The sequence below is a fragment of the Phacochoerus africanus genome, chromosome 10, assembly GCF_016906955.1.
Source record: "Phacochoerus africanus isolate WHEZ1 chromosome 10, ROS_Pafr_v1, whole genome shotgun sequence".
In the NCBI taxonomy this organism is placed as follows: domain Eukaryota; kingdom Metazoa; phylum Chordata; class Mammalia; order Artiodactyla; family Suidae; genus Phacochoerus; species Phacochoerus africanus.
The window spans coordinates 119015963-119038792 of record NC_062553.1 but is presented as its reverse complement, the minus strand read 5'-3'; the positions used below and the strand labels follow the sequence as shown (position 1 = coordinate 119038792).

The 22830-nt window shown below is 35.5% G+C and overlaps 1 protein-coding gene across 2 annotated transcripts in view; it reads left to right on the top strand.

The window, feature by feature from the left end:
- BANK1 (B cell scaffold protein with ankyrin repeats 1) overlaps positions 1-22830 on the top strand; it is a 302011-nt gene that overhangs the window by 61616 nt on the left and 217565 nt on the right. For both annotated transcript variants that reach the window (XM_047799517.1, XM_047799518.1), the window contains exon 3: positions 21155-21309. In XM_047799517.1, coding sequence (XP_047655473.1) covers positions 21155-21309 — 155 coding nt within the window. The remainder of the gene's footprint in view (positions 1-21154; positions 21310-22830) is intronic.

Below are 22830 nucleotides of genomic sequence, written 5' to 3'. Positions count from 1 at the left end.
ATTTCTCCACCTCCCGTTTTGGTTCAAAACCAAGGTATACTGTTCCTATTACTCAGGGTCATTATGCTATTACTACATACTAGCCAGCTTATGTCATTCCTTGCTGCTCCAAAATCTTCCACCTCCCCTTAGATGATTTTCTCCTCATTTTTGCTAAAAGCTTGTCTTCTTTTCTATGTTTCAATTCTACATGGGAAATGGTCATCTGTTGCATTGACAGCCCCTATGGAAGGCTTTTCTGGACATTAACTCTAATGTTACAAGGAAGAAGCTATGTAAAGAGTACATGGAAAAGCACAACACTACTGTCCTTATTGAATAAAATAACTAGCTCTGAAATCTATGCCAACACAATCAATATCCTGAAGGCTTTGTGTCTGAGGTCCATAGAACTCATCTTCAAGCTGTGGCTGAACTGTCATCATCAAATTTGGAAGGCAACGTTGCATGTGAGCTGTGCTTAACCTAAACACCCCTTACTCTAGCAGATAACCAACCATTTGCTAGTCTCAGTAATTGTTTTTCTAGACAGATACATTAAACTTCATTTACTTAACATCAGTAACATTTTCTCATTCACATTTAGGTTTATGCTCAATATAATAAAACATAAGATCATATCAGATCAACAAACAGCCTGATACAAGATGATACCTCTAAAACTGATTTATCATATGTTTATATTTCATGTAAGGAATAGAGCAAGATATCCTTCTACCTTAACTCAGTTCTTCACTGAGAAACACTGTAGCCAGTTTAAATTATATTGAGAAACAAGTAAAGATTTTAAAAATTAAACATTTTATGTTACCACCAAATACAAATTCACTTACACTCTATACCGAGGATATATAAGTTTTACTATAAATTTGCATGAAATATTTCAAATTAATTTTTCTAGTATCTTAATATTCCTATATATTGAGAGTCACATTTTTTACAATCTCCATTTACAAATTGCATAATAGCAAAATTGGAATTACATTTATTCCCAGAAACTTTATTTATCCATTAAATTTTTACTGTTGTACTGTTTACCAGGCAATTATTATTTCCTTTTGAATTGTAATAGTAAAATTTGGAGCAAATGGAAATTAATACGTCTTCCTGTGAAGTTCATCCTGTATCTCTCTTTTTTTTTTTTTTGGCTTTTAATGTTATCCTAGTGCTATAAAATGTAGGGATGTAAATAATGCTTATCAGTCTCTTTGTTTTCCATAGGAAGAAACTTGGTTTCTATACACCTTTTCATATATTCAAGTACCTAGACAGGAATTCTATTTGACTAATAACATTATGGTAATTGAGAACATGAATTTTCAGCTCTACTGGAATGCCACTGAACTCTCTAACAAATACTTTATCATTCCTTGCTCTCGTCTGGAGCATCTTAAGGGGACTTTTCTCAATCATTGTCCTATTAGTCACAGTTGCTTCAGGCAAATGGTTCTTTTCTTGTTGCAGAAGGAATTCAGAAATGAGACAGGGAAAGAGAGAAAGTAAAGTGAGGATTTATCTAAGTAAGAATATGCCCCCAGAGGGGGCTTAGGCAGACAGGTGAGCAGCTGCCTTGCTTTTCTTTGGCATGTCAGTTCTGAGAGGGAATACAAATGAAGAGGCAGAATATTCATTGGGGAGGAGGGGTTTAGGGGTCCTATTTCCTGATTTTCACCCTGGCCCCACCTTCCTGACAGGAGGGGGGATTTTGTCCTCATTTAGCCTTGATAGGAAATGTCAATGGGAACTTCTTATCTGTTAAGTCTAATTTTATTGTAATAAGGGCATAATGAGCAAAAGGTTACATTAAGATGCTGGAGATTCCCACCTTTCCCACATTTCTTTGTCTGCCTCCAAGACACTTATCACCCCATATGTGTGGTTTCCTGTTGATCTGGAGATTCCTGCTTTGCTTTGTCTGCCCATGGATCCCTGCTGTTTACAAGGTGCATGGTTTCCTGCCACCTGGCCCCTGCCCCCCTTTCTCTGCTCATACCTTGCTATCTGCCTGCTTGTAACACAGTGACTAGAACCGTACACAATCATTTCCTTATTCAACCAGCCAAGTTCTTTACAACTCACAGAAATTCTTTTAAAATAGGAGAAAATATCATTTGCATCTGATCTGTAATTCTTTATTAGTCTTTCCTAGCTGTTTAGAAGTTAGAAAAAAGGAGGGAGCTATATTTTTTTTCTACTTTCTTAGGAAAATCCTTTCTAATTTAAAATATTTAATTTTATAGTTTTCTCCAGTTCCTCTATGTTATTTCTCTCAATTATTGCCTGCATGCAGCAAGGATCTGGAGGTGCAGGTGGCCTGGTAGAGGGTTGTTCTGCCTGGGAAGTGCTTCAGCAGCACCTGCAGTCAATGGTCTCACGGCACAGGAATGGAGGTGGGCAGTCTCTCTAGGCAGCATCATTCAGTTCAGTTCCGCAGCTGTTCTGGGTCGAAGGGAATTCCCCTCAAACCAACATTCTGGTCTGGAACGAAAAAATGCTCCCTCTGGTTGCCTCAGAGATCACAATCTCGATCTCAATCAAGAGTCACGTTTGCAGCAGTGCACAGCAAGGTGTATTTGTGCCCCAGAGAGAGTGGGCCATCCTAGGGTAGGGATTGGCTCTAGTTACAACTGGGTCTTTCTTTTTATCCCCATACAGCGGATGTGTTTGGGGACCCCAATTCTCCCGCCCCAGGCCCACTAATTTTTCCTGTTCCAGCCCCCCTGCACCATGCATAAGGGTTGGGTGTTGTTTGATCTCTGCATAGGGATGTGTTTTTGATCCTCTGATTGGTTTGGGGCAGGATGCCTTATCTCTGTGGGGTATAGGTTATAGGGAAGGGCTCGCCCAAGAGCATGTCTCATTTGTATAGGGAAGTGCTCCAAAGAGGATGCCTCTGGTATCTGCCTGTGTCCTTATTGTGTGATTGCAGGCCTCCTGTTTTGGGTATTGAGAGATGGCCTGTTCTGAGTCACCTGGGTCTGATTCCCTATCTTATCCTACTTAACACTTTGATCAACAAATATGTGAAACCAGCTTTGAATGATGAATAAGAATTCTAAATCCAAAGAAAAATATTTTTAAGTTAAAAATTTTTATCTAATTATAAAAATAATATATGCTCATTATAAATAGTCTGAATTATACAGAAAATATAAAAGAAGCCAGAAAAAACTGTCACTCAGAATGACAATACCCAGAGGCAATCACTGTTAACATCTTGGCATTTTCATTCCAAAGATAAATCTTTATAGTGTAGAATACAGGCTGTTTAATAATTGAGAGAGTACTTGCCAAATATGTAAGTAGAATCATTTTAAAACAAAATCATAGTTTATGTTAGAAGAAAAGGTGAAGCATTAGGTGGCAAGTATGGGATTATACTGCTGAATGAATGTGGGGAAAAATTCCTTTAAACTCTGAAATGATAAGCCAGGATCTCAGAATTTGTCTTTGGATTAGGAATAATATATTAACAACTATTACATGAGAAAATGAAAATCCCACCAAAATCAATGTTTTACTCAACAGAAAGATTCTGGTATGGAACAAATTAGTCAAAATGATCAAACAAAATATTAATTCTTTGAACATAGATATAATCGGTAATGATAATCTTACAGAGAATTGTGTTAAAATACTGATGTAGGGAGAAGCAAAAATAAGCGTAAACAGATGAACTATTAGGAAAAGCAGAAGAAAATATAAATTTATAATGATTTTTCTGGTACTTCCCATAGAGAATTAAAAAATTTCTTTTTATAAAGAAATTATAGACTACTTCCCACTTAAAACTGGTCTCAAATAATACCTTCTCCAACACTGTTATTTGACAAATGATGTAATTGAGACATTGAGACATTACATCATTTATATAGGACCCACAGTTTCCAAGTGGGCAGGAGTCTGGGAAAATCTGTGCTGAGTCAGGATGCTGGCTTCTCTCTGAATTCCAGTTCTCCAGTGGCACTTGTGCTTGCACAAGAAAGTTTATTACTTCCCTGTTGCTCATGATTGAGCCATTCCTTTTTACCTTACGTGTTTATTTTCTAATATTTGATGAATCTCTATGGGTTATAAATTTCTACCAGTTAAGCACTGTTATAAGAACTTTATGTACATTTTTTTAATTTAATTCACACAAAACCAGTGAGGTCCAAGTACCAGCACCATTCTTATTTTTAAGTAAAAATACCAACATGGGAGGGTAGGTAAGTAGCAAATGACAGAGCTGGAATGTGGCTCAGATATGTCCAGCACCCACACATTAAATGAAAACAATACTGAACAAATTTTTATTTGATTTATAAAAAATATTTTTAGGGTCCTTTGGGAGTACCAGACCATTTTTTAACAAACATATTCTCAAGTCCAATCAGAGTATTCTTAAAATTGTCAAGGATTTTGTATTTCAGAGTCTGAGATGAAAACCTAAGTTGTCAATAATTGGTTGCTGTTACAGGCACTGAATCCTCTTCTTCTCCGTCACCTGATAGTTTCAGTTGCAGGGAGGTTTTAAGCTTTCACAAGACACCTCCACATTCTAGATTTAACATCAGGGTCACACCTGAACATATTTTACATCTTGGGCCCCGTGTCATAATTTACATTTACAAACTTGCAATGTAATTTTTAAATATAGTATTATACAGGCATTCCCCTTTAGTTACTTTCTCATGCTAAATGAGCTTTAGAAAGTTTTCCTGTCTGGAATAGTATACCAATACTTAAAAAACGTAAAACTTTTATGAGTTCCCACTAGGGCACAGTGGGTTAAGGACCCAGTGCTGAAAAAACAAAAAAACAAAAAAACAAAAAAAACAACAACTTAAAACTTTTAAAGTAAATAAGGTTTTGGAGTTCTCTTGTGGTACAGTGGGTTAAGGATCTGGCATTGACACAGCAGTGGCCTGGGTTGCTGCAATGTCATGAGTTTGATCCCTGGCCCAGGAACTTCCATATGCTGTAGGCTTGGCCAAAAATAAATAAATAAATAAATAAATAAATAAATAAATAAGTAAATTTCTGAATTTTCCATTCAAAATATTTTTCTTTTTTATCCAAAATGTGTTCTTTTTCATTTAGGCATCATATTTCAAAATTGTGACCAAAAATTATATCTACTTTTCTTAATCTGCCATCCTTCCACCATGCATACCTCTTTCATTGGGCTCATTTTAATATAACAATCTTTGTTTTCATGTTTCCTTGTCAATATTACGTCCCTATTTTGTGCTTTTTATGACAAGTGCTCTATCATGTTAACCCTGATTTAATAACATAAAATGATACTTTATAGTGTCTTCTTCATCAGCATTTTATTCATACCAAATTATTTTGAGCTTCATAAATTTAGGCAGTTTTTTCATACTATTATTAGTCTTTTGATCTCTATGATATGTTTTCACATTGTTAACTTAAACATTAACATCAAATAATTTGATCATTTTCCTCCTTTATTGTCACATTTAGATGTTAGAAATGCTTTTTCCTCCACTCCTGAAACATTTAGATGTTAGGAGTGCTTTTTCCATAACCCTCCAAATTCATGTTCCATGTCTATTATGTTTTCCCACTTCTCATGCTAGTTAGTGCCATATCTCTGTAATTTACCTTTCTTCAGTTTTCAACTTTCATAATTTTGTTTTGAAATGTATGTATTGGCTATAGGAAATAATTACCTTCCCTTGGAACACATGTTTTTTCCTTTGACTTGATTTGGTTTCCAGTAAATAATGGTTTTAGCCAATTGACATTTATTGAGCTGCTTCTCTGTGTCAGGCCTTTAGTAGTTCCTTAGAACTAAGCTAGAAGCAAAGATCATGAGCTTCTGGTGTCAAGGGCTCACTGGCTCATGAAAGAGACAAGAAAACAAATGATATGTAAGTAGTATCATCCATGTGACACTTTCTCACAAAGTACATTGCATCCAAAGAGCTATGATCATGGGAAAGTTGGAAACGTTTTCCACCAGGAGTAACCATTGATGGGAGTGTTGAAAATTAATTAGGAGGAAAAAGGGGACTGGCCACAGCAAGCAGAGGAAAAGAGCCTATATAAACAAATGAAAGGTTGTGGTCGTGTTCACGGACTGGGAGGTTGGAATGGCTATAATGGGAGTAGAGCAGCATCACAGGTGAAGCAATCAAAGTGAGTCATTAAGGCTCTTCCTCGTCACTCTTAACAGATGTGGGTCTGCTGACGAGGCCAACTTGCCTAGAACTTCTTGTGTATGAGACTGGGGACAGGCAAGATGTATGTAGACCAGCCAAGGGTCTTTTACCTGCAGTGCAAGTTATACCCTGTGGCCAAGAGTGCAGAGTTTGGAGTTGGGTACTCCTGGATTCAGTCCAGCTCTGTGACCCATGGCAGTTTATTTAATGTTTTTTTTTAAAACGCCATTCTTGTTCAGTAAAATAAGAAAATAATAGTATGCATTTTAGGACTGTTGTGAGGATTAAATGCAATTATGCGCATTCAAGTACCTAGGGTACTTGAGACTTAATCTGAACTCAATACATATTACTCTTATTTTTATCCCAAACTGAGAAGACTTCTTTTAGGATCTTATCTACCAACGAGTTGTGCCCCAAGGAAAACTTTACTAAGCCTAACTGCAGAGTCCTTTCTCGTACATCTCACAGAGTAGAAGGTGGGGAAAGGCAAAACCTATTTCTGCCGCAAAGGTGTATAGACTCAGTTTCTATAATTTTTATTCAATTTGAAAAAGGGTTATGCTTATATATAATATTTCTCAGAAGGGAAAAGAAAATGAAAATATCCTTTAAAAACTGCTTTTAGGGAGTTTCCATTGTGGCTCAGTGGATTATGAACCCGACTGGTATCCATGAGGATGCAGATTCGATCCCTGGCCTCGTTCAGTGGGTTAAGGATCCGACGTTGCTGTGAGCCATGGTGTAGGTTGCAGATGTGGCTCAGATCTTGTGTTGCTGTGGCTGTGGTGTAGGCCGGCAGCTGCAGCTCCAGTTCAACCCCTATCATATGAGAACTTCCGTATGTTGCAGGTAAGGCCCTCAAAAGCGGAAGGGAAAGGAAAGGAAAGGAAGGAAGGAAGGAAGAGAGAGAGAGAGAAAGAAAGAACGAACGAAAAAGAAAGAAAGAAAGGAGGAAGGAAGGAAGAAGGAAAGAAAGAAGGAAAGAAAGAATTTTATATCAAAGCAGGCAATTTCAGTCATTTTGTCTAGTTGCATGAAAATATGAAATTAAAAACTATAATATATCCTAAAATTATTGCCATTTCATTTGATTTGGAAGCTAAATAAAATCCTCAGGTACAGAGTCCCTGATATTTTATGGAAATAGTCTTGGATATCAGTTTAAGATATTGATTGCTGTTTAAAATGTGTAAAACGCTGGTGGACATTATTAAAAATAAGTACCAAAGAATGTGTGCTGTCGAAGTTCATGTTCAACATGAATTACTCTAGACAACTGTAAAGAATTTGAAGATTCTTGAAGGAAAAAAAATCAAAATGTATCTGCTCCTTCAAACCTAATTGGAATTGAGAAAAATCATCATTACCTACTGATAATGACTCCACCTGTTTGGCACAATAAAAGCCATTCTCTCTAGCAGTAAGAGTCAATCCAACAACATACAAATCACCCCTGGGAATTCTTTGTAATATACAACATTCTTCTGAAATAATTCAGTGAGCAACAAGACTGGTGAACATATACAATTCACATGTAAATTGCCCTCTCTATGTAAATTAGCAAACTAGAATGCCGATTTAATGTCACATGGAGTATAATCTTATGCTATCACAAGAATTAATGCCTTAGACATTTTCACTGGAGTTTTGGGCCATATGTTGTTTTTAACAGCTCTGAGAATTGTGTGTCTTTGATTCTGTCGGATCAGCCCTGTGATAAACTGACTGTCAATATGCAGGGATTTAACTATGGGTGAGGAAGCAGTATAGCGTAGTGATTATGGGCTCTGAAGTCTGACTCACTAGTTCCTCTTTGACTTCAGCAATAAGTAGCTGTGTGGCCCTGGAAGAGTTAATTTATTGCTCAGAGCCTTATTTGCCCTATTTAAAACATCACCTCCCCCAAGTTCCCTCCAGACTTCCTAAGCTTGAATGTTTTCTCTGCACTTTCCAGCCTCTGCTACACTCTGTATTTTAAACTGTATTATTTACCTCCACGCCTTTAGCTTGCAAGTCCTGAGAAGGAAGACTCACCTTAGTGTCCTGTATAGCACCTGGTACATAGTTAGTGCTTCATAAATATTTGTTCAAAGAGTCAATGAATCAATCTATAAGATGAGGATAGTATTAGCACCTACCTCATGGAGTTCTAGACATTACAACATATTAATTGTGTGTTAATATGTGCAAAGCACTGAGAACAGCACTTATCACACAGTAAATGTTCAGTAGTTTTTAGCTGTCATTAAATAATATTCCCAAGGAAGTTTTGCTAATATAGTCATGGGTATTCATTTTTCAACAAACCTTTATTTGAAATTCTTTTCCTTTTAGCCAATTAGTTGATTATACCTTTCTTTTCATTTGCTAAACTGAAAGACACAGTCACTAAAACCATTCCAGCTTCCTGACAGTAACTTGTGGCTGACTTTGCTACATTGGGATGGAAAAGTCAGGAGTTAGATCCACTTGCTAAAATGATATAGTCACTCACTAAGGATTGAAGAGACACCTAAGCCATGAGATTTGAAGGGAAGGGTAATATTCTTGTATTAGTGTCTTTCATGCTTTTATTATTTGATGAAATCATCCATTCATGAGCATAAAAGACAATTCTGTGGTTATGTAAATTTAAGTAATTCAAATGTGCAGCATCTTGTTCTTAGCCTTTCCAAGGGTAGAGACTTCTCATTAGGCATTTCACAAGAATATGCCTGCCTCGGTCTCTGATCTTTCTGGGATCCTGTTCTTGCTCTTATAGTATCATCCCTCCTTTCCTTTCAGCAGTTGAGTCATTCACAAGTCTAGCTATTGCCTTGGCTGATGCCCTTGTCTTCTGAGCCCTGGAGGAGATCAGGTTAGACACACGGGCCTTATTCTTGCTTCCCTGTGATTACCATTCTGTATTCTCCTGAAACATTCAGATCTGAATCTAAGTATAATTACTTGTACTGGAGGCAACACCAAAAACAGAAACATTGAAATTATCATTAATATTGATGGTTCCCTGAGTTTCAAAGGGAAGATAATTACAGATTCTTCAAAAAGAGAGGCTGCCGCTTTCCCACTCTTAGTCCATTTTCCCAATCCATTTCCCAATCCCAATCTCATCACCTTCAAGCATCTCCAACTGAGATATATTAATTCATTAATTTTACAAATAATTTTTGAGCACTTGTCCTGTGATCAACAATGAACAAGATAGTCAATTTCTGTCTTACGGAGATTGAAGAAAAGAGTGGTTCCAATGACCAGAATGTTCTCTCTCTCTCCTCCGTCACCGTTTTACAGTTAAAGCCCACTTCTAAGAAGGCCAAAGTGAATGCCTGGTCCTCGCGGTGGTCTTGGGAATTAACATATGGTGTTAGTGTTAGTGTTTCTAGCTAGGTAATAGGGATATGTATACAAAAGAAAGTCGGGTCTCCCTAGTGAAATTAATTAATGCTTATTAGGAAGAAACTAAACTCAAATCATTTTCTAAACAACATTGAAACTTTATTTCCTATTCAAGGACCAGAAGATCCTCATCATTTACTTAGCAAAATTTAAGATTTTGCTGTTGAATTTACTACTTAGGGCTCTATTATCTTATTCCTGAGTTAATTGTATCAATGTTTAGTTTTTTTTAACCCTGTTTGGTAAAAAGTACTGTATTGTCTCCACAGCATTGACACACATTAGAAGAGGAATAAAAGATTCTATTTGGCTGAACAACTTAATGAGGGAGGAATAGTTTCCAACTCACAGAATTTAAAAACTATAAATAGTTTTAAATGCTTGACAGAAATTCAGTAATCCAGCTTCGAAAAGGGATCATTTTAAGTGTGTATTCAAAATAAACTGTAGTGTATGTGAAAATCTGGATTGTAAAGAGTCATTAGAATATAAAGCATTATTATTGCACCTAATAGTATAAATGCAGATCAGATTGTCCCATTTTGGTTCTTCAAAATTATGCATTTGCAGTCTTTAAACAAAGGCTAGAAGGGAATACATCAAAAATTACCTAGGGTTACCTCTAGGAAATAGTATTATTTTCTTTATTTGTGTGTTCTAAATTATACATAATGAATATTTCTTACTCATGTAAAATATGTAAATTTTATTTTTAAAAAAGGAACTGCTGTTATCTTCTCATCCAGTAAAAATGATGAATAATTTTTTGATGCTGTTCATCTTTGATTGATTAGAAAAGTAATATTTATGGGTTTTTAAAACTCTAGCGTATGTTATAAAGAATGAAGAAGAAAATTTTTAAAATGGCTTTTATTTCCACCTCAGAAATAATCACTGTTAAAATAAGAATATTTTTTTCTTGCCATGTTATATATTCATATGTACACAGTATATTGTAGGTACACATCACATATATGTGTGATACATATGTATGTGCATATATCTACACATGTACATGTATATGATTTTTTATTCAGCTAACATTATAACAAAAAATTGTCTCATGCTATCCCAGCTTCATTTGGAACACTGCTCAAACCATACATTTTATGAATCTCTATGCAGATTAATCTGTGCTTTTTCTTTCTAACTTGTAAGAAAAGAATAACAAAAAGAGACAGGTAAATTGCTGAATATATGTGGGTCGTGGGTCTTTTCATACCCTGGGTATTTCAATGGAATATTTTGTAAGACCACAAGAAGTCATTTCCCTACTTATGAATTATTTTACATGTCCCATGTATAATTTAGCACTCAAATTGGGAATAATTCATTCACAAACAAATTTTTCTTATAGCCTGGACTACAGCTACCAAAGTGGATTAAAACTTTACAGTGTCAGAGTTCCCGTCCCGGCTCAGTGGTTAATGAACCCGACCAGGATCCATGAGGATACGGGTTCGATCCCTGGCCTTGCTCCGTGGGTTAAAGATCTGGCATTTCCATGAGCTGTGGTGTAGGTCACAGATGTGGTGTGGCTTGGATCCCACGTTGCTGTGGCTGTGGTGTAGGCTGGCAGCTGTAGCTCCAATTTGACCCCTAGCCTGAGAAACTCCGTATGCCACATGTGTGGCCCTAAAAAAAAAAAAAAGAAAAAAAAAAGAAAAAAAACCCCACAACAACAACTTTACAGTGTCATTCATTAAAGGGAATAATCCAAATTCTGATGGTCAGTTTTTGTTTGCAATCTTATTCACTAAATCTTGATTTTTATTTCATTGTTGATGATCTACTGAAAGGGATTGTCACTGACACATGTCGAACTTCTTCAGAGAGGATGTAATTAGGGTTTGTTTCATTAACTAGCCTCTCGATTCTTTCATCTAAGTGCTGCGTGTATCCTGTTGCAGGAAATAACTGTCACCGTGGAGAACGTAGGTAATGCTAATACTGTCTTAGCAACTCTCAGAAAAAGTAAACAATGAAAATGTGTAGGAGAGCAAGAGAAGCTTAGTGCTTTCTAAGCTTTGGCGATTTTCTCTAGCTTTGTTCAGTTCCTGTGTTTAGGTTTATAATGATTTAAGTACAGATGTTCTTCCTTGAGACAGTCAGGCAAAGATTGTGGTAGACAGAACAAATTATTGGCCTTCAGATATAAGTCACCCTCTCTCCCCACAAAAAAATAAACCATGCTAGGCATGGATTTATTCAATCATTAAATCAGGTGACACATATTTAGACCTGCTATGAGTAACAGCATCTTATTATTATGTGTACTTACATAAATATTGAGCATCTACTATGTTAAAGGCCGTATTATATGCGCTGGAGATGTAGAGAGGGAAAAAAAACTAATGACCTCAAAAGCTTACATTCTAGATGGATGGACAGACAAGGAAACAGATAAATACATGATATGATTTCAGTTAATGGCCTACGCTATAAAAATGTCATGGAAAGGTCTCAAGCCAGGATATGAATTGTCACCTTTCACTGCTTCTCAAACCTCAGTGCACATTCAAATCCTGTGGGATCTTTTTAAAACACAGATTCTAATTCAGCAGGTCTAGAGTGGTGGCTGAGAATGCATTTCCAATAAGCTGCTGATCTGAAGACTACACTCTGGAGTTGCAAAATATAATACCATTTCTGTGTAGCAAGTTTGACTAAGAAGTTGATAGGAAAGATAGCTTAAAGGGAGAGTGGGTAATGGGTGATGAAATAAGAGAAGGGGAAAGGGTAGGGAAAAGGAGAAAATAAACAGAATGAATGGAATTGAAATGCAGGTAAAAATTGAACACACAGGCCACCAAAACAGCATCTCTGCCTTAGAACTATTCCTGCATGTTATGATCTAAAATTAAAAGACTGAAGTATCAAGAGTAAAATATAAATATACATTCATGCTAACGTTTAAGAGAACTTTAGCTGGTAGAGTTTGTGCAGTTAGAGTGCCAGGATCAATGTGGGTGTTTAAAATAAAGTAGATTTATCTTATTATTATTGGGAACCAACATTTGCTTAGCTATATTTAGTATGTTCATTTCTATATATATGTATTTTTTGAGTAAGAAGTATTATTCTTCTTCTTATTTTTCTTTGGAGGTAGCCTTGAATGAAATATTTCTTATTTTGTGTCCCTTATAATGCACCAGGGACAGCAAAGGTTAAGAATGTTGAGGACTAGACTAAAAGGTTGGTTAAAATTACAACTTTTTCTACAGTTTATTTATTTCCTTTACCTTTTGGGGAAATACCAATTTACTTACCAGAGTCATGGGGAGTATTGTAGTCGTTGGTATGACATTAAAACTCCAGGAGAGCATGCTAGAATCTGTACTGCCTTAAACATACTTAATAAATTAGCTACATTGTGATTATAGAATCATTTCCTAAATTATAAATTTAACACAAACAATGATGTTTAGTGTTGAAATTCCAGGGGAATGTCGCAGTCCTTTCTGAGTCATAGTTGGCTATACACACTGAGAAAGATGGATTTATGATCTTTTGAAAATATACATTGCTTTTATTCAATTTGATAAAAGAAATCAGAAAAAAAGAGAAACTAATATTGAGTTGCCTATCCTAGGCCTGACTCATTAGATATATTATTAAGGGTAATGAAAAACAACCCAACAAGGAAGTCATAATTTACCCCATTAAAATAATTGAGGAAATTTGAAGCTTAGAGTGCACAGGACTTTATCCAAGGTTGCATCAGAAGACAAGAAGGTTTTTTTGGGGGGGGGAGGGGGGGTTCAGCAATAGACATGTATCTTTTAGATTATTGCTTGCCTCTCTCTGGCCCTCTCTCTCTCTCTGTTTCCAAATCATTTATGATAAAAACTGAACAAGAGGAGAATCACTTTTATTCCAGATGACATTTGGGGGGATTGCGTAGATCATCTCAACACAAAGGTGATTTGTGATAAGCTAGTTTTTAGTCTCTGCAGAGCAGTGTTTTCCCACCCGTTTTTACATCTAATACACAAAGAAAATAATCTTTACTGTAATTTCATTTACATATCTTAGAGGAGAGGTAAAGACACATGTGCTCAGTCTGAATTCTTGATCAGTTCATTCCTCTATTTGAGGAATGTATATGGTTCAATCTGTAAAGCAAATATATTTTCATTATAGAAAACCAGAATATGTATTATGTATATTAGATATTACTAATTCATAATATAAACTAATATATTTATCTAATACAATTACCCATAACCCCACCAGCCAGAAATAGCTACTCTTGATATTTTGGGTATATATTGCTAGTCTTTTCTTATCCACTCAAAGTGTTGAATGTCTATCACATAGTTCTGTATCTGAATACTTTTTGAAAGACTTTATTTTTTTAGGGAAGTATAAGGTTTACAGCAACACTGAGACGGAGATACGGAGTTTTCCGATATACTTTCTGTCTCCCCCCAGAGACCTGTACATGTAGTGCAGTTTATTTGTCCATTCACCTGCTAAAGGGCATCTTGATTGCTTCCGATATTTTGGCAATTTTGAATAAAGCTGCTATAGATATCTATATGTAGATTTTTGTGTGGACATAAGTTTTCAACTCCTTTAGGCAAATACCAAGGAGAGTTCTTGCCGGATTGCATAGTAACAGTATGTTTAGTTTTGCCGTAAAACCACCAAACTGTCTTCCAAAGCGGCTGAAACATTTTGCATTTCCAGCAGCAATGGATGAGAATTGTTGTTGCCCCACATCCTCGGTAGCATTTGGTATGGTCAGTGTTCCAAATTTTAGACATTTAAATAGGTAGGTAAAATTAAATATATACCAGGTTTTGCAATCTAATTCTATTCTGTTCCACGGACCTGTTTGATTGTTCTTTACCAATACCACTGTCTTGATTACTATAAATTTATAGCAAGTATTGAAATTGGGTCATGTTAGCCCTCCAGCTTTGTCCTTCACCTTCAATATTAAGCTGCCTACTCTGGGTCTCTTGCCTCTCCATATAAACGTTAGAGTCAATTCGTTCATGTCTGTAAACTAACCTGCTGAGATTTTGATTGTGATTGCATTGACTATATAGATCAAATTGACACTATTGAGTTTTTCTATTCATGAACAGGAAATATCTTTCCATTTATTTAGTTCTTACTTGATTTCGTTTATCAGAGCTTTCATTCTATAGATATTGTGCATATTTTGTTAGATTTATACCTAAGTATTTCATTTCGAAGGGACACTAAATTGCATTCCATTTTAAATTTCTATTTCCACTTGCTTAGTGTTAGTATATAGGAAAGCAATTGCTTTTTGTATATTCACCTTATATCCTGCAACTTGGCTATAATCGCTTATTAACTTCAGGAATTTCGTTGTCGATACTTTTGGATTTACTACATAGACAATCATGTCATCCCAAAAAGTCAGTTTGTTCCCTCTTTCTCTTTTTAATTATCCAGGCTAGAGACTTAGGAATTTTATTGATCATTTCAGAGAGCCAACCTTTGGTTTCATTTATTTTTTTCTCTATTGATTTCATGCTTTTAATTTCATTGATTTCTTTTCTAATTCCTATTATTTCTTTTCTTCTGCTTACTTTAGATTTAATTTGCTATTCTTTGTTCAGTTACCTAAGGCGGAAACTTAAATTTGACTTTAGATCTTGCTTCTTTTGTAATATATGCACTATCAATTTCCCTCTCTGCACTGTTTTTGTTGCTTCTCGTATATTTTACTGTTACATTTTTATTTTCATTCAGTTCAAAATATTTTTGTAATTTCTTCTGAGATTTCTTGTTTGACCCATGTGTTATTTAGAAGTCTGTTGTTAAAAATTTCCATATATTTTCAGTTACCTTTGTATTAGCAAATTCTAGTTTAATTTTATTGTGATCTGAGAGCATTGTTAGGAATCTAACCTTTTAAACTTGTTAAGGTGTGTCTTATGGCTCAAAATGAGTTCTATCTTAACGAACGTTCCATATGAGGGGAGGGGGAGTGTATTCTGCTATTGTTGGATGAAGTAAACTAAAAATGTCAAATATATGCAGCTGATTAATGGTGCTTATGAGTTGAATTCTGTCCTTACTGATTTTCTGCCTGGTGGATCTACCCATTTCTGAGACAGAGGTGTTCAGTTTTCTCACTGTGGCTTCATCTGTTTCTCTTTGATATTGTATTAGTTTTTTCATCACATAGTTTCACACTTTGTTGCTGTATGTATGCACATTAATAATTGTTATGTCTTCTTGGAGAACTGACCCCTTTATCCTTATGTAATGTCTTTCTTTATCCCTGAAGACTTTACTTTGAAGTCTGCTCTATCTGAAATTAAAACAGCTACTCTGTTTAGTATTAGCAAACAAATTTTTCCATCCACTTACTTTTAATTATTATGTGTCTCATATTTAAAGTATTTTGTAAACAACATATAGTTGAGTCTTGTTTTTTGTTCCATTCTGATAATCTGTCTTTTATTAGTGCAATTAGAGCACATACATTCAAAATGATAATTGATATGTTTGGATGAGTGTCTACCATATTCTTTACTGTTTTCTGTTTTTTTTTGCCCTTGGTCTTTGTTCCTAGTTTTGTCTTCTACTCTTTTTCTGCCATTTGTGATTTTAATTGAGCATTTTATATGATTCCATTTTCTTTTTTTTTTTTTTAGCATGTCAGTTATAATTTTTTTTAAAAACTTTAATGGTTATCCTAGAGTTTGCAATATACATTTACAACTAATCCAAGTCCACTTTCAAATAACGCTTTACCACTTCATAAGTAATATTATTACCTTATAATAATAAAATAATCCAATTTTTCCATCCTATCCTTTATGTCATTGCTTTTATTTCATTTATATATAAGCATATATATAAATAATTATATACATAAGCAATCATTACTGAATGCATTGTTGCTATTATTATTTTGAACAAACTGTTATCTTCTAGATCAATCACAAATATGAAAAGTATTTTTAAAATTTTACCTTCAGTTATTCCTTCTTCAATGCTTTCCCTTCTTTATGTATATCTGAATTTTTGGTCTATATTATTTTCCTCTCATTAAAGAACCTCTTTTAACTTTTCTTTCAGGCTGGTACACTAACAATAAATTATCTCAATATTTGTCTGTGAAAATCTCTATTTCTCCTTCAATTTTGAAAGATAATTTCACAGGGTACAGAATTCTGGATTAGTAGGTCTTTTTTTTCTCCTCTCATACTTTACCTCTCATACTTTTCCTCTCATACCTTTTTTTCCCTCTCATACTCATTTTTAACTCCATGTACAGTTCTTATCTTTTGTTCCTCTATAGTTACTTTTTTCCCTCTAGCTTTTTCCCAATTTTGTTTATTTTTGATTTTCTGCAGTTTAGTAGATAATGTCACTAGACGTATTTTGGTGGCAGTTTTCCTACTTGGTATTCTCTGAGCTTCCTGGATCTATGATTTTGTGTCTGACATTACTTCAGGGAAATTCTCAGTTATTGTTGTTTGAAATATTTCTTCTGTTTCTTTCTTTCTTATACTTCTGGTATTCCCATTATTCATGTTATACTTTTTGTAGCTGTACCATGGTCCTTGGATATTCTCTCATGTCTTTTTCAATCTTTGTTTTCTTTGCTTTTCCGTTTTCAAGGATTCTATTGATATATCCTTTATCTCAGAAATTCTTTCCTCAGTCATGTCCAGTCTTTACTAACAAACCCATCAAAGGCAACCTTCATTTCTGTTTTTAATCTCTAGTACTTTTTGGGGATTTTTTTCTTAGGATTTCCATTGTTCTGCTTATATGGACCACTTGGTCTTGCATTCTGTCTGCTTTAAACATTAGTACCCTTAGCATTTTAGTAAAAGTTGTTTTAAATTCCTGGTCTGATAATTCCAACATTGCCGCCATGTTTGATTCTGATATTTGCTCTGTCTCTTCAAATTGTGCTTTTTTGCCTTTCGGTATGCTTTGAAATTTTTCTAAATAACTATGCATAAAATACTCTGTGAAAGTCACTACTCTAAGATGGCCTTTAGTAATGGAGAGGAAGCTTTCTAGAGTCTTTTGATTAGGTCTCAGTCCTATAGTGAGCCTTTAGTAATGGAGAGGAAGCTTTCTAGAGTCTTTTGATTAGGTCTCAGTCCTATAGTGAGCCTGTGCTTCTGGACTGTGAACCTTTTAAAAGTTTCTCCCCTTAGTGAGAGAAGATTTGTTGCTGTGGGCTACAGTTGGGCTTTCTCTTCCTCTGGTCAATTAGATTCTGCTAATATCCCAGTAGGTTAACTTGTTTCCCCTGAGGGCAAGCCTCTTAAAGAGTATTCTGGAGTTAAAATGTTTTCATTTCTACTAAAGGCTGAGGGCATTTTCCCCAGTATTTGGTATGGGAATCTAGTTAAGCCTCTAGAGGTAAATCTCAAAATAATGTGCTCCACCCACCTTTTGGCTGAATTCCCCTGGAATTTTTAACTCTTAGGCTCATCGTCACTGAGTGTTTAGCAATTTGTCAGTTACAGTTCAGGTTTCTCTACCCTGGTACTGGTTTCTGGGGGCAGTTTCCACTCCCAAGTCTCTGCTCTGATAAGCTGAGACTCTGTGTTCACCTGCCTGTCTCTCCAGCCTTAGGGGCAGCAGTTTGTGCTGTGTCTACCCCTCTCTTAAGAACCAGAGAGGAGTTGCTGATTTTTTAGTCTTTTCAGCTTTTTGTTTGTTAGGATGGAGTGGTGACTTTCAAAGCTCCTTAAATGTGGAATCTGAAACAAGAAGTTCTAATTTTACTAAAATGGGAACCTATGAAATTGACAACTTTGTAACTTGAATTTTTTCATTTATATCATAGACTTGTTCCTTCTTGTTGAATATTCTTTGATGAAATTTTAATTAGTGACAATATCTTTTATTACATTACATGTTTTTATCTGGTCCCTTATTTTAGATTGCTCTCAATTTTCTGCATTATAAACTGTGCTTCTGTGAATATTCTTTGATGAAATTTTAATTAGTGACAATATCTTTTATTACATTACATATTTTTATCTGGTCCCTTATTCTTAGATTGCTCTCAATTTTCTGCATTATAAACTGTGCTTCTGTGAACATTCATAGAAGTAAATCTTTTGTACATCCATGTTTATGTCCTCAAGGCAAAGAAAATAGCTCTTATTAACCTGTGGTATTCATCAATACCACAGGTGAATTACCAGGAAACATTCTAGATAATACTGCAGTGGAACAACTTATACCTTTTAAGATGCATTAAATAGTTTTCTTGTTCTTTCATCAATTCACAAAGTGATAGAGACAATTCTATACAATCTTTCACTGTTTGTGGGTATGTGTGTTGGGGGGAGAGGGGAAGGGAGGGGGAGAAGTATACAGGGGGAAAGACTGCTTTTGGAAGTGTTTTAAATTGTTAGAGAAATAAAGGCTGTTTTTCATTTCATTTCAAGCAAGACCTAGTACTGGGAGAACCTTGAAATCCTAGGTGCTTTTATGTTTTTATTCTGAAACTTTTATAAGACAGAAAAAAACAAAACAAGAAACTCTCCTCCTTAGATATGGCGTGAAGACAGCTCCTCTCCAGAGGACATCACTTTTGTTACTCTGTTTTTCTGATAAAATTACGTGTGTGAAACCGGTGACTTCACTTTTTGGATGTAATGAGGCCAAAATTCTTGCCATCTTCATCTGTATTGCTTTTGACTTTTCTTCCTTTTTTTATCCTGTCAATTTTCTTTTTCCAGAGACCACTAGGAACACACATGTCTTTGAACATTTTTTTTTTCCTAGTTGCAATGAAGAGAAGGCCACCATGGAGAACCAATGGGCATCTCAGTAAGATTGTATTAAGAAAAGAATTATTGTAAGATTTAGGGTTGTGTTAAGTTATTTGAGGAAGAGTTCAAGGAAGCAGGGCTTTGCTATATTTTGCTTGCTACCAAAAGTAGGTATGATTTTATGATGCGGTATATTCATTACTCTCATTGAGAAACAGCATGACCAACTATCCCAGTATGCTTGAAACCAAAGAGGTTTCTGGTACACAGCATTTTCAGTGCCCAGACCAAAAAACTCCCAGGCAAACTGCAAGCAGTTGGTTACCTTACCTGGAAGGCAAGAGAAATAAAGAGAATCTGAGGCTGGAAATGGTAAAGAAGCAATATTACAGGAACCAGGATTTGGAATGTTTGGTTATTTTTGTGGTTTGGACAATATTCATGTTTTTGCAAGGATTCAGACATGATTACCAAGTGGTCTGATCTCTGACTTGATCCATCCTGGTGACAGAGTGGCCTTGTTGGATGGTAAAGCTCTTGAGACTGTTGATGTGCAATAGGAGAACAGGAAGCCATCTCCTAGTGACACTAGGGCCTTCACGCAGTATCAGGCCAGTTTCTAGCTGTCAGGAACTGCTTTCCTTTATTCCTCTTCTCTTCTTTGAGGATTTGAGGGGTGCTTTTGTGGTTGGCCTCAGACAACTTGTGAGAGCCTTGGTTTTGGTCATACTGGTTCTGTGCCTTAATTAGACACATGGGGCTTCGAACCAATGAGTAATAAAAATACTATCCATCTCTCTTAACACAACTCCTCTTTGCTTCAACAGAGAAAAATGTTTTAATGATTGAAACCAAATGCTAAATTACTGTTATTTTTTTCAAAAAATCAAGTACTTTTCTCCCTTCTTTGAGATTCAAAATTCACATTAGCATATTTTAGTATTCTTAGTAATACTGCCAAAAAGAAACCCAACTTATTTAATATAGGACACTTTTTTTTACAGAATACATTAAGATTTTGATGCACATTCATATTTTCACCATTAAGCTAATATTTCATAGAAATACTAGTTTATTTAGTATTGTCTTTAGTATTTAGTATTTAGATTGTCTCCTAGTTATGGTTTTTGTTTTTAAAAATTAGAAAAATATATAAAGGGTAAATAATTGCTCTGATTTATATTGTTCTGATTTTATTTTATTTTATTTTGGTCTTTTTGTCTTTTTAGGGCCGCACCTGCGGCATATGGAGGTTCCCAGGCGAGGGGTCCAGTTGGAGCTGGAGCTGCCAGCCTACACCACAGCCACAGCAACTCAGGATCTGAGCCACATCTGCGACCTACACCATGGCTCACGGCAACATCGGATCCTTAACCCACTGAGCAAGGCCAGGGATTGAACCTGCATCCTCATGGATGCTTAGTTGGGTTCACTAACCGCTTAGCCATGATGGGAATTTCATAAATTGTTCTGATTTTAAATGAGTAAATTTTCTTAATATAGTCATTGAAAGGAGATAGTTTCATGTTTTGCAGATTTACTGTTTTAATGTTAAGAGAAAATATTAAATGGTGATTGGATTTTTTTGGGGGGGGAATGTTTAACTAGTGGATGAACATATTATGTTGTTGGTTTAGTTTAGTAGCTAAGTTTATAATGCTCAATTATGAAGCATTATTTTAGTTATTAAACATTGATTCAACTATTTTAGCTGCCTTAAACTCAGTTTGGTTGTGCCGTATATTGATTAAATAGATTATTCAGCATCTGGTCTTTATAATGATGGAGGAAATAATATGGACTTAGCTATATTATAATCTACATTCATGAACTTTCTTCTAGATTATGAAGACTACCTGGAGATCATTGCTCCAGAAGACTTAAGAGTGAAACATTCTGGGGAAATAAGTGAGAAGAAGGAAATGGAAGAATCGTCAGAAGCTTCAAGAAGCACCATACCACAGGCAGTGGTGCTTCCTGCTGAAATCCCATGTGAGGTTAGTGAAGCTGCCTTGTTATGTAAGTGACTATATTGTTTTAATGGATACTGTATTTGACTAGAGTGTAACTAACACTAGAAGCTCCAGCATAGAGGCATTTTTGTCTGCTTTGTTCGTGGCTTTGTCTTCAGAATCCAGAACCATGTCTGGCAGTTAGTAGGTATTTGATGTGTATTTGTTGAATAATAGACTATTGAAACATACATGAAAACTTAATTTTATTAAATGCTATTTTATATGTTACAAACAGATTTACAGTTATTTTATATACATGTATATATGTGTGTGTGTGTGTGTGTGTGTGTGTGTGTGTGTATATATATATATATATATATATATATATATATATATCTCAAGCTATTTAAAAGAAAATTGGATTCATATTAACCAGATCAAGGGTTTTATTTTCATAAAGGGAAATACATCTTTGAATAGGATTTAAAAATACTTATTTTTTAGGACCCCCAGTTTTTCAATGATAAAACATGTATCAAAGGCATACATTATGAAGTGGAATTTTCATTAGAGCTAGAACTGGCCTTTTTGGAAATAAAGGTATAATGTCAGGAGGAGTGGATTTCTCAGAAAGTGACTCTATGAATATGTATTGCTGATGTTTCTTCCTCCTAAGTCTTTATTGGACTGAACCACCAAAATATGCCTATTGCTAGAGCATGAGCAGAAACTTGGGCTATATGATTTCCAGACAATAAGAAGATGCTGGTGCTCAGTGCCCCTGCTGTGCTTGAGCAGGAAAAGCCAAAGATAGAGAAGCTTGAGAGTTGCATGAAAGGGGGCCTTCAGGTAGAAGCCAGTGGACTTACATGATAGGACCTTTACAGGTCTGCTTACTGGGAGGCATTTTTAGGGAGAGAATGCCCTAAAACTGATGCTACCAGAAGTCCCGGGAGAAGCTCAACATTCCGTTAGAGGGAACCAAGACAGAATCAGGCAAAGAAAAACCACAGCCTATTTAAGGCAGGGAGATCAGGCCAAACACTCTGAACCAGTGGCTCGTATTGAGTCAGAAATAGTGGAAGAAACAGAAATAGATAGAAGAGACTATAATAAAAGAGAAATGAGAACTATTTTCAAGAAGGTAAAGTCAAAGCAAGAAAAGAAAAAACCCTCTGGAACTAAAAATTGGTCACCAAGGATTATGCAGGGAATCTCAATAGCTGCTTTTAAAAATATCTGCAAGAGTAAAATTTGAACAATATAAAACCTTTCCATTATTAAATTTGCAGAGAAATCAAAATCCAGAAATTAAACCCCATTGTCCCCTAGGAAGACATGGCTCACTCAGATGGCTGGGTAGGGTCAGAGTTCTTTCAGTAGCTCTTTCAGTGATTATGGGCTATCTCTTACTGATGTGGATATAATTCTTTCAGACCCTCTGAAGTTAAATTATTTCAACTCCAAATCTCTCTTGGGCACCCCGCTTTTTAAACAGTCCGACAAGTTGAAAGATCATATAAGATTATTTTAGCACCAGCCCTACACTGTTAAAAAAAAAAA